We start from the raw sequence: 12,542 nt of genomic DNA on the forward strand, positions 1-12,542 counted from the left end.
GAGGGGTGGTTATGCAGCATGTTGTTCTCAAAAGGGCATTCGAGAAAACAATGACTGTTAGTTTTCCCCTGCCCGGGCAAATGTTCTTTTAAACCAGTCTCTCGTTGCTCATTCAGGGCTCTTTGATTCAAATTAGACTGGGAGGGTGGTTTGGGGGGGGACGACGACACACTAAGGTCACAACAACGTGACCTTAGTGTCAAGGGGGGCATTCACTGATCTACTCCCTTTCCAATGTATTCAAACCGCATATATATACCTGTTCCTGTAACACTCTATGAAGATACTCTGTGTTCATATTGTATACTCACATTTTCCCTTATTAGCACAACCTCAGCAGGGGACTTTCCCGCAAGAAGCCCTCGGAACATTCAGCTTCCAGGATTCCGGAAAATTCAGCATTCAGAATTCCGTGCCCTCTCCCAGCTCTGGGGTGAGGTCTCTTGATCTGTCATTTTCTCTCTCTCCCTCTCTCTCTCTCTCTCTCTCTCTCATTCTCTCTCTCTCTCTCTCTCTCTCTCTCTCTCTCTCTCTCTCTCTCTCTCATCTCTCTCTCTCTCTCTCTCTACTCTCTCTCTCCCCTCATCTCTCTCCTCTCTCTCCTCTCTCTCTCTCTTCTCTCATCTCTCTCTCTCTCTCTCTCTCTCTCTCTCTCTCTCTCTCTCTCTCACTCCCTCCCTCCCCCCCCTTCTCTCTCTCCTCTCTCTCTCTCTCTCTCCCCCTAGCTCCCTCCCTCTCTCTCTCTTCTCTCCTCTCTCTCTCTCTCTCTATCTCTCTCTCTCTCTCTCTCCTCTCTCTCTCTCTCTCTCTCTCTCTCTCTCTCTCTCTCCCCCTCACTCCCCCTCCCTCTCTCTCCCTGCGGAGGAACAGGAACACCTTCTCATGGCAGAGGTAAGGCACTGGCAGAGGCTAACCACTGGGAACCAGTGCTTCAACCAGCACGGACTGAATCACAGAAGAAGCAGGCCACTTCCCCGGAACTCTGGCCGCATATTAAAGGTCTATTAAAGTGTATTTTAGCTGAGTTAGACCTGCCGATGTCAGGGTCAAGTGAGGACAGAGAATAAGGTTGTGTTATTTTCCCTCATGGTCATTTCTATCCGGTGGTTGAGCGTTTCAAGCAGAATCACATATGTGCTATTTCGAGTTACACTGAACCAGCAAAATTAAAACTTCAAATCATATTTGTTGTTAAAATTGGTAAATTATCATTTATTTTAATAAGTGTGAAATTGCTTATGAAACATTTCAACCTAATTTCAACAAGCGATGTTGGAAAGTATTCAAAGAAAGGTTAACAGGTGCCCATTAGTGGAAATAAGCGCAGACACAAGAGACACACACACGCACATTACGTTAATTTTACCAAACAGATCGGATCGTATGTTTCCATGGGGGAAATCGCAGCAGGCCTGACACTGCAGTCATTCGCCTGGAAGCTCCGCCGGCAGTTTGGATCTGGTGTGGTTAATGTCAGAATGCTCCGTCTATGAGTTCCTACCCTCAGGCCTCCATCGTCATTCTTTCATTTATCGTTTGGCAAAGTTCATGATTTAACATAAATATCTCATAGTTATAGTTCAGATGTCGTTATATTATAGTAATCTTCTCTGATCGGGGCAATATTAATACATGATCCATGAATAAACGTTCTAAGGATTCCCCTGTAATGATATCTCTTCCCAGCCTAGTCACAGTGACACATGTGTGCGTGTGGTGGTGAATGGTACCTGTTTAGGCTTCGGCTTTGAGCCTATAATTACATCCTCAAAACAAGACAGGCTCATTGTGATGCTTTTGCGTCACACGCTGTAAAGTCATGGTTATGGGGAAGACCCCAATGGAATCAATAGATAAATGTAAATACTGGGGTCACATGTTGGAACAATGTTGGTGTGGTGGGAACGAGATACTGACACCACTGACTCACTGAACGTCGACGTAGACGTAGAACATCCCTTATGAAGATATCTACACAGAATGAAAATGCAATTTAAAAAAGGACAACGTAGTTGTGCAGAAGGGACCTCCATTTTTCCATTTAAGGTCACTGGGTTTAAAAGTTTAACTCTCTGTCCTCTCTCTCTCTCTCTCTCTCTCTCTCTCTCTCTCTCCTCTCTCTCTCTCTCTCTCTCTCTCTCTCTCTCTCTCTCTCTCTCTCTCTCTCTCCTTCTCTCCTCCATCTCTCTCTCTCTCTCCCTCTCTCTCTCTCTCTCTCTCTCTCTCTCTCTCTCTCTCTCTCTCTCTCTCTCTCTCTCTCTCTCCTCTTCTCTCTCTCTTCTCTCTCTCTCTCTCTCTCTCTTAGGCGGGGAATGGAGGAAAAAGTGTGCACTGAAAATGGCTTTCAATTGATTATTTCATTGATTGGCAGACATAGAGTGCAAAGAGGCTCGGAAAATATAAACTACATTTATAGTCCAGCGAGTGGTTCGATGGACACGCGGCCACGTGGTGTGTGTGTGTGTGTGTGTGTGTGTGTGTGTGTGTGTGTGTGTGTGTGTGGTGTGTGTGTGTGTGTGTGTGTGTGTGTGCGTGTGTGGATTGAACACTGAGTCGAGGAACTCATTAACGGCACTCAGACCACATCTTATTACTGACAGACAGCATCGTTATGACAACTGCGCCCTTTCACTGAACCCAAAGGACCACACCCCCTCACGACCCAGCCTGTCTTATAAATAGTTTTTAGGTTTATATAAATAATGCAGACATCGGCAGAGCGTCTCCCCGAAGCGGTTGCATTAGGCTTGGCCCGGAACGGGCCGAGTTGTGTGAGTTGAATGTGACATAACACAACGCGAGGCGAGAGGTTAAGTTTTCTAGGCTCCGGAGAATCCGTCTCATTAGCGGTGTTCTCCAGTGTCGTCCAATCAGCCGCGCCGAGTCATGAGGTCTCGGATTGTCCCCATCTCATCTGATAACGCCCCCCCCCCCCTCGCTCCCCCCGCACCCCCACTCTCTTCCGGTTCTGTCGCCAGTCAGATTGTTGCCGCGGTAACAGCAGCTCAGAGTTATGCAACAGAGCGCAGGGTAAACAAAGTGTGCGCCAGTGGGCCACACCCCCCCTCACCCCCAGCCTGCAGAGAGAGATGTGCAATGGAGGGAAATGTATGTGTGTACGAAAACAACCCGAAAACAAGCTAGCCTCCAATAAAGGTAGAATAAACAATAATAATAATAATAATAATGTGTGCATTCAGAGCCGACCGGTGCTGATAGCAATGCTGCTTTTTCTTCTAAAACATAACAACAACAAACGCATGTGTTGATGATTAACAACCATTAGTTAATAAGCTTTCAGCCCGGGACACTTTTTGCCTCGTGCTTTAGTCTGCATAATGGCAGCTCCGCGGTTTGTGTAATCATTGTTGCTATTTTGGTCATTCCCCCTCAAAGCGAGGTTTTAAAGACATGTTGGTGGTTATACAAGCGCATTGTTGGAGTGGCTGCTGCAGGAAGAGACGTGTGTGTGTGTGTGTGTGTGTGTGTGTCTGTGTGGGGGTGCGTGTCTCTGTGTGTGCGTGGGTGTGTGTGTGTCTATCCGTTTGTATGTCTATCTGTGTGCGTGTGTATGTGCGTGTCTATCCGTGTGTGTGTCTATCTGTGTGTGTGTGTGTGTGTGTGTCTGTGTGTGTGTGTGCTGTGTATGTAAGTATGTGTGTTCGGGCATATGTGTGTGTGTGTGTGTTTGCGTGTATGTGTGTGTGTTCATGCATATGTTTGTCTGGTGTGGTCCTTATCTCTGGAGGGCAGCCTTGGGATATGCCATTGATATGTGCATTGGACAAGTGAATTCACAAATTGGAGAAATGGATTATTCCACTCAGATTTTCTCATTTATATTGATTTGAGATGATGATACATTCAATTGAACTTGAAAACCTGTTGTCCTGTCAGCGTCAACATGTGCAGTGAGTTTTGTCTCACCGTGCATTCCCTCCACTCTACCATTGACAGGGACTCAATAGGTTTAGGTTGAACATGATTGGTTGATAGTATTTTTAACGACCTTATTAACAACAGCCACCACTACCCGCTTGCTACAAGGCCTCGACTGAATCCATATCTTTATTTGACTCCAGGTTGTTTGTAACTCCCCTCGTATAAAGGGGGTTTACACAACACAGGTTTTAAGAGACAGAAGGGTATCGGACTATAAATACTTCCACGCCGAACCTCGGCCACAAGTCTTTGCCACGCGGACACAAATCGGCCAGACAGCAGTTCCCCAGTGAATGCTGCCTTTCTCTGGAAGTTTGCATCCAATAAACCTTTCCCTTTTTTCACCCCCACACACACACACACACGCATGTGCACACACACACACACACACACACACACACACACACACACACACACACACACACACACACACACACACACACACACACACAGCCAGAAAGCAAAACCAAATCCACATGTTCCTAAACTCTCAGTGACAGCATATCACTGTCACCCCGGGTGTTTTATTGTCGTCGAAAAAAGAACAGAAGAATACTTATTTTAAAGTTGTGTTATCAACGGTGTGTCGTGTGTGAGTGGTATGGTATAGCTGGGGCAGGTGAGTCATAAGGGGGGGGGGGGGGGGGGGGGGCACCACGAAGGTGGGTGGGTAGCCGTCTCATGAACGCATTTTAAAGTTGATCGGTTTCCAGCAGCAGGGGGTAGCTTCTGTCTGCATCTCATTGTACCCCTTTTCCCATCGAGGAGAAAGAGTTTATATTTTATAAGCCACTGCCTCCGATTTAAAGGCTGCTTCTTTCACCAAGGGTGTATACAGTGTAGGCCTATATCCTGTTTAAAATAGCTGTGGATTTTAGTGTTACAAGAGAGGTTTTGATTGATTTATTTTGCGGTCTTAGTCATATTTGTTTGCTGCTCGAATGATTCATTGCAACCTCCTCTGATCTCGTAGCCGGCTTTCTTTGGAAAGCACCAGTTTTATCAGCAGGCCTACTTTGCTTCTGCTGAAGCAACGCGTTGTGTTTTTAAGACATTGAAAACATACCGTTAAAAATAATGGTGTTACAACAAAGATGACCAGCTGTAGCCTACTATCCAGTATAACATGCGGGCCACCTTGACTATTGCTGGCAACTGATTTCGAAAGTTGAAGAAATCCTAGACCAATTTTGCACCAAACTATTGACCTAAAATAATCCTCTTAACCTTACGGATGCCCTGAAGCCTGTTTATAAAAGAAAAAACTGTATTTGTTATTATCTTACATAAACGAAGGGCGAATCAAATAAAGAACGGTTTATTATTATGCATACTGCAGGCTACAACATAAAGGTCCCTATATGGTTGCGTGAGTCGTCGCGGTCGATGAAAAGAAACCTCGCTTTTATTGCGGTAGGCCTACAGTCCGTTGGCCCGCCAAAAAATGCTTCCGTCCCGGCGGATACAGAGATCCTCATTGCTCTCTCCCTACAGCGGCTGTTTGCATGGGAAAGCCCGGTCGGTCGGTAGTGGTGGAGGGGGCACAACGTGACCTGACAACAAGGAACCTCCGGGAAAACCGTCAGTCCTAAAGTATGTGCAGAGGGGGCCACTGGAAGGGGTTCCGCGACAAGCGACGCCGTCGATCTACTCGTCATTTGAACGTCCCACGGCGTTGAAACGAACAAATGACAAAGTTCGGCTCAAAACTAAAGCAAAAACATCAATAAAGACGAGTCGTGCATGTTTAAAACTTATTTTAGTTGAAATAAACACAGCTACGTGTGTCCGTCGAACGCCCCCCCCTGTAGTTGTCATTCTGCGGTTAGGAGGCGGAGACGGGACCCCCGGTGACGTCAGTGGGCCTGCCTGTTTCCTGCAATAGAAAGTGAGAGAGAAGGTGAAAAGAGAAAATCTAGACCTCTCCCCTAAATCCCAATGGTGTGTTCCAGCAGAAATGCCTGACAATAGCTAGGACTGCACCTGTGAGTATACATTAATTCAGTCTCCTCGCGCCTCGCTTTGTGGCGCTCCTCGCGCGGTGTGCCTCAAGTCGCCGCATTCATAAGGGATCTCGTGTTGGCTCAGCAACGCCTTTTCGGACACGAGTAGGCTCTTTATCAATGTCCTAATTGTTGTGTCTGGCTCTCAAAGGAAGAGAGGGAAGGGGGCTTTCTCGCTCTGTGCATGGCTGGAATGTCACATTTTGGGGTGGAAATAGGCTCCGACACTGCTGCGGTTCGATCGACTGTCTGTCACAAACAACGGTTGTTTTGGTGTGCGATTGTCGGCGACATACAGTGAGTCGTGTGGGCAACTTAGGGCTTTCTCTCGCTCACTACGCAACGTGTACCGCTCGTGCAGACAGACCCCCGCTGCTTTACACTGTAGGTAAGTGGGACACTAGTTCTAGTGGATGATGTGTTTTCTTTTCTTTTCACCCCGCCATTTTCACACTTTCAGGGTGAACCGATGAAGCGTTTCAGTGTTTGTGGGCTGGGCTATAACGTTGTGTGCTTGTGTGCTTCTCGCGCATGGGAAGCGTCCCGGGGATCGTGCGCGCGGTGCGGAGACGGCGAGGGGTTTTCCCTGGCTCCGCCCTCTTTACATGGCGCTCGTGTGTTGCTCGCAGCAGGCGTGGAATACTGATGTTCCCACGCGCGCCGCTCTGCAAAGCGCGTCGCCGCTTGTTAACCTTAACCTGCTAATGTTAGTGTGTCTGCACGGACCTCATCGGTTGTGTGAAGCCCGCTTCTTGATTTACGTTAACTGATTTATCGATTGTGATCGCATCACGGGTATCCTATTCTTTTTTTATTTTGTTACTGACGCAAACACATGATGTTGTGAGGGAATGTGACGTGCGTGATGAGGGGGCTGGGAGATCACACGGAGGACATGTTTTAGGCATGGGACGCTCAGGTGTGTACTACTACGGAGAGGATGGAGCGACCACCTTTGAGTATGTGCATGCTGATATCTGACGCCTGCCCCCGTGTGTCGGGGTATTTTCTCTGAAATATAGATCTGCCTGCATAAGAGACAGACAGAGAGACGAGCAGGTAGACCTGAAGACGATCGACCGTACACACACACACACACACACACACACACACACACACACACACACACACACACACACACACACACACACACACACACACACACACACACACACACACACACACACACACACACACACACACACACACACACAAATAGGCTACTTATTCGCGGGTAGCCAGGTGAGCGCCTTTGCGCGTTAAATATCTCGACTTTTTTTTATATCTGTCGTGTGTGTTAACTGGTGCATGCGCGCTGTTTGTCTCGGGCTCGGCTCGGCTGCATCCTACAGCGAGTTCCACCGTGAGATGAGGTCATCGCTGTAGCGCCACATGTAGTTGTGCGTGAATGGAGGAAAATAAATCACCCACCGGTCGTAGTAACTGTTATGTAACATTTGCGCCTGGAGAACACAAAAGGCTGTCCCCCGTTAGACCGTTATAGTGTTGTGGTTTGCTTTGCACGTGCATCGACAGGCGGTAAATCCCTAAGCATCCTCGGTCCCCTCAAACGGGTCTTAAAGCATCGTTTAACGGTGAACCGCTGTGGGCTTTAGCAGAGGTTGGGTTGTTGTAATATGGTTATGCATGGTTTCCCTGCGCCCTGACAATGCAGGGAGAGGATATTTTGTTCATCAGGATCATTCACTATGCAGATGAACCGAACGATTCGTAGTGCTGTTGTTGTTTGAGGTTTTCAAAGGTCGAGCTTTAAGCAGCGTTTATCTTGACCTCCGCCCCCCCCCCCCCCCCCTTCTCTCTCCTCCCTTCGTCACAAAGCCAAATTTGCATGGCGACCTTTAGAAAAAGGCATTCTAACCGTTCAAGAGGGCATTGAAACACACACACAGCCAAATGTGTTCCGTTCCTCCAGCGGCGATGTTTGCATATGCCTCATAAAGTGCTTAGTGGAACAGGGGGACGGGCCAGCCAGAGCACCCCACCCTTTGCCCCCCCCCCCCCCCAGCTGCGTTTATTCAGGACCCCATTGTCTCTCCGTCGCCGTACCTGACCTTTGTTTGACGAGGCGTACGTCAGACTCCCGGACACATTGCCCCGCAGTGACACATCATACCCTCCCCACCTGTCTCCTCCGCCACCTCCCCCTCTTTCCACATCTGCTCGGCTCTCTCTCTCTCTCTCTCTCTCTCCTCTCTCTCTCTCTCTCTCTCTCTCTCTCTCTCTCTCTCTCTCTCTCTCTCTCTCTCTCTCTCTCTCTCTCTCTCTCTGTCTGTACTCCTCTCTCTTCCCCTACCTTCTACTTCTCCATCTGTATCTCTACTTCTACAGCTATACTTATCTATCTATATCTCTACCTTTCTTATTCTCTATCTAATATTTCGTCCCCTCAAGTACTCTACCTATATCTCTACCTCTCTCCTACTCTATATATCTACTACTCTACCTATATCTCTTCCTCACTACTTATCTATCTTTATCTCTACCTCTGTACTACTATCTCTACCGCTCTATTCCTCTCCCTATATCTCCTCCCTATAAGTCTCTCTCCTTCTCCCTATATGTCTCTCTCCTTCTCCCTATAAGTCTCTCTCCTTCTCCCTATAAGTCTCTCTCCTTCTCCCTATACGTCTCTCTCCTTCTCCCTATAAGTCTCTCTCCTTCTCCCTATACGTCTCTCTCCTTCTCCCTATAAGTCTCTCTCCTTCTCCCTATATGTCTCTCTCCTTCTCCCTATATGTCTCTCCTTCTCCCTATATGTCTCTCTCCTTCTCCCTATAAGTCTCTCTCCTTCTCCCTATAAGTCTCTCTCCTTCTCCCTATATGTCTCTCCTTCTCCCTATATGTCTCTCTCCTTCTCCCTATAAGTCTCTCTCCTTCTCCCTATAAGTCTCTCTCCTTCTCCCTATACATCTCTCTCCTTCTCCCTATAAGTCTCTCTCCTTCTCCCTATATGTCTCTCTCCTTCTCCCTATATGTCTCTCTCCTTCTCCCTATAAGTCTCTCTCCTTCTCCCTATATGTCTCTCTCCTTCTCCCTATAAGTCTCTCTCCTTCTCCCTATAAGTCTCTCTCCTTCTCTCTATACATCTCTCTCCTTCTCCCTATATTTCTCTAACAGGCGTTTCCCCCAATAAACACAGCGGTCGTCCTGGCCGTCTTTGTGTTGAGATTGAGGGTGTCGGATGACTGCAGAGGTTGTATTGTTATTGAGAGGAACACATGTCTCCCCCCCCACCCCCCCCCCCCCCCCCCCCCCCCCCCCCCCCCTCCTCTCCTCCTCTCCCCCTCTCCTCCCTCCCCCCCCACCCCCCTCCGCTGACAGAACCATGGCTCGGTCCGCACTGCACAACTGTATATGAAAAACAAATGCCCCCCCCCCCCCACGCAGCGCAGAGCAGCAGGTTCTGTGGAGGCGGGGCTTGGGGAGAGCAGCTGGTTTGAACGTGGATGAGGTTCTGAAGACTGGAGTGGTGGCCGTCCGACATGGCCGCCAGTACGGCCATTACGGTTTCAGCGTCGACGGAATTGTCGCTTTTAAGTTTCACGAATGGCCGCTGAGTTTGCGTGTGTGTTTCTCCCTCCTTGAGATAAAGCCGTGCTATGTTGATCCCAGACGTGAAATTAGGGTCGGGGGGTCCCAGCAGAGAGTTCAGGGCAGTAATGGTGCTAAACATTTGAACACTGGCGCACAATAAATAAATGCGGAAAAACGAATCCCCAAAATACATCTGCCTTCTGCTCCGTCTCCGTAGGTCTGCTGAGGAGTGTGTCCGCAGCCCGCCCCCCGCGCCCGTCAGAACCCACCTCCAGCACGATGATGTCGCTGTGACAGCGGGGCGCACAAGAGAAAATGCCGCGCACCAAACAGAACCACCCCAAGAACCTGAAAGGTGAGTTCTCCCTGGGAACCCGGGCTTCCAGGCGCTCACCGGGCCGGCGACGGTTCTGATCCAGCACCGGCTGGGCCTCAAGTTCTGGGGTCACCACGGAAGCGGTTTTGCGTTTGGGTTTGCGTGAGCTCTTTATATTTTCGAAGGCTGTATTATATGGAGAAAAAGTGGGTGATTGTGTTTGTTGTTAATTAGTTGTGACACTCGTTTGGAGTTGTCGCCTGGCCCCCTGCCATGTATTCCTGAAGCAGTCTGTTTGTGGAAGAAAGGGTGGCACTGAGTCATAATAGTCAGAGAGGAAGACATTTTATAGACCGGACCTGTTTTATCGATGACACCTGCTGAGAGTCGGCTATTTAAAGGTTCTAGATACATCATACTGGGTGGTTCTCTGCTCTGGTCTTATGCGGGATCCTCCTTGTTTTCCTGCACTTGACTCGAAAGATCTGGCTTGTGTTGACGGTTTTACAAGTGCTTCTCAGTCAGACACCGATAAGGGAAGTGTTCATGGATGTTATGGTTGCCTTTTAACTTCTCTGGCTCCACATTTCTGTTGGTTTGGCACACCTAGATTTTCGAAAAGTATTCCAAGTGTTTTCAAAAGTCTTGCGTTAAAACGAGCTCGACGGTTTTGTTTCAGCGTGGGCCAGTGAACAACCTTGGTCCAACTGTCTTTTCTTTTGGCTAACACAAATACGTTTTCTGGGGAGGAGCCGTTGTAAACGTGTTCCCAGAAATGACCAACACGTCAACAGATGGCATTTGTCATCTCTCCACCCCGGACAGATGTCTGGGGTTACTACGGGGAAAAGCAGAACGCAGCGTTTGAGTTCCAGTCAGGGCCTACCACATCAACAGACCATAGGAGATCTATCCCGGTAGCTGGTGGCTGGTTTTTAAATATTTTCTTAAAAATTAAACAAACACATCCTGCTGTTTTGAATTCACTGAAATTACTCAGCCATAAATATTTCAGTTTCATGGCGGCGGATGAGGGAAAAAATATACAAAAGGCAGCCAAATAAGGCATGTTTTAAGGCTATTTTTTCTTCCCGTTGTATACAGTATTTTAGAGAATGCATAAATATTAACGGGATTTATTTAGTTTTTAGCGGCCTAGAGCTGAAAGAGCAAGGCTGTAAGACTGAATATCTGGTTTAAAAATAAATGTTTTATTGCAATTATTCTCAGTTGGTCACAGATGCACAGATTATGCTTTGGATTTTTCCAGTTATTTTAGCGATGAATGCTAAATAATTGTTTGCCGATTTCATTCAATTTATGTGTAGCACTTTCACTAACTGGTCCACCGTGCCTTGCTCATCAGCACTGAGGTCAGCTCTGGCAGTGTTTCTAACCTTCACAAACTTGAAATCTGCTGTGACAAACAGTACTTTTGGTAGCGCGAGTATACGTGACCCCGCTTAGCAACCCTAGAAACTGAATAAGATACTCACCGGTATCGCATTGGTAATGTGACGATTTAACCTTACGTGTAACTCTGCAGATAAGTTAGACACAGGTGTCTGTGTGTGTGAGCGAGTGCTTACTGGTGCTGAACTCATGGGGCTGCTAGGTTTCGTTTTGGGTTGTTTTGAAGGCTACCCAAAGTCTGCATTTCCTGTGTGTGTGTGTGTGTGTGTGTGTGTGTGTGTGTGTGTGTGTGTGTGTGTGTGTGTGTGTGTGTGTGTGTGCGTGTGCGTGTGGAACCACGTCAAAGCAACATCCGCTTACTTCCTCTCCCTGCAACACCGTGACCTGACACACTTTTCTTTATCAAATGACTTACAACGTGTATGTCCTCTTGTGTTGCAGTTTTTGTGTGTGTGTGTGTGTGTGTGTGTGAGAGAGAACCCTACGCGGGTGTGTGTGTGTGTTTTGGCAATCCGCTGACGCAGTTTGTGGGCAATAAAGAAGAAAATCAGGAACTCCCTTCCTCTCCTCCCCCGTCCCTCCTTCTCTTGTGTTTACTTTCCTCAAACAGCTGGTCTCTAAGCAGCTCTGATGATGCTCTCTTTCCCCTCACCTCTGGTCCTCACCACAAACGCACATACACACTCACTCACACAGACACACTCATTCACTCACTCAATCAAGCAAGCATGTATGTTGCACCCACGCATGTTGCACACAAATACACATGCCTAATGTATACACACACACACACACACACACACACACACACACACACACACACACACACACACACACACACACACACACACACACACACACACACACGCATATCACACACACGCATATCACACACACGCATATCACACACACACACACACACACACACACACGCATATCACACACACACACACACACACGCATATCACACACATGCATATCACACACACGCATATCACACATACACATGCATCAAACACACAAGACACACACACACACACACATGAATATCACACACATGCATATCACACACGCGTGCATGCATATCACACACGCACACACGGACACACACACACGCATATCACACACACACACACACATATCACACATATCACACACATGCATATCAAACACGTGCATATCACACATATGCAACACACACACACACACACACACACACACACATATCACACATACACATACACATGCATCACACACACACACACACACACACACACACACACACACACACACACACACACACACACACACAC

At 47.8% G+C, this 12,542-nt stretch overlaps 1 protein-coding gene across 1 annotated transcript in view; it reads left to right on the forward strand.

The window, feature by feature from the left end:
• The first annotated feature begins 5,816 nt into the window (after nucleotides 1-5,816).
• hivep1 (HIVEP zinc finger 1) overlaps nucleotides 5,817-12,542 on the forward strand; it is a 26,898-nt gene continuing 20,172 nt past the window's right edge. Inside the window, exons 1-2 of the mRNA XM_056583419.1 lie at nucleotides 5,817-5,927; nucleotides 9,718-9,855. Of these exons, the coding sequence (XP_056439394.1) occupies nucleotides 9,816-9,855 (40 nt within the window). The 5' untranslated portion in view covers nucleotides 5,817-5,927; nucleotides 9,718-9,815. The remainder of the gene's footprint in view (nucleotides 5,928-9,717; nucleotides 9,856-12,542) is intronic.

Source organism: Gadus chalcogrammus, chromosome 22 (genome assembly GCF_026213295.1).
Source record: "Gadus chalcogrammus isolate NIFS_2021 chromosome 22, NIFS_Gcha_1.0, whole genome shotgun sequence".
NCBI lineage: Eukaryota > Metazoa > Chordata > Actinopteri > Gadiformes > Gadidae > Gadus > Gadus chalcogrammus.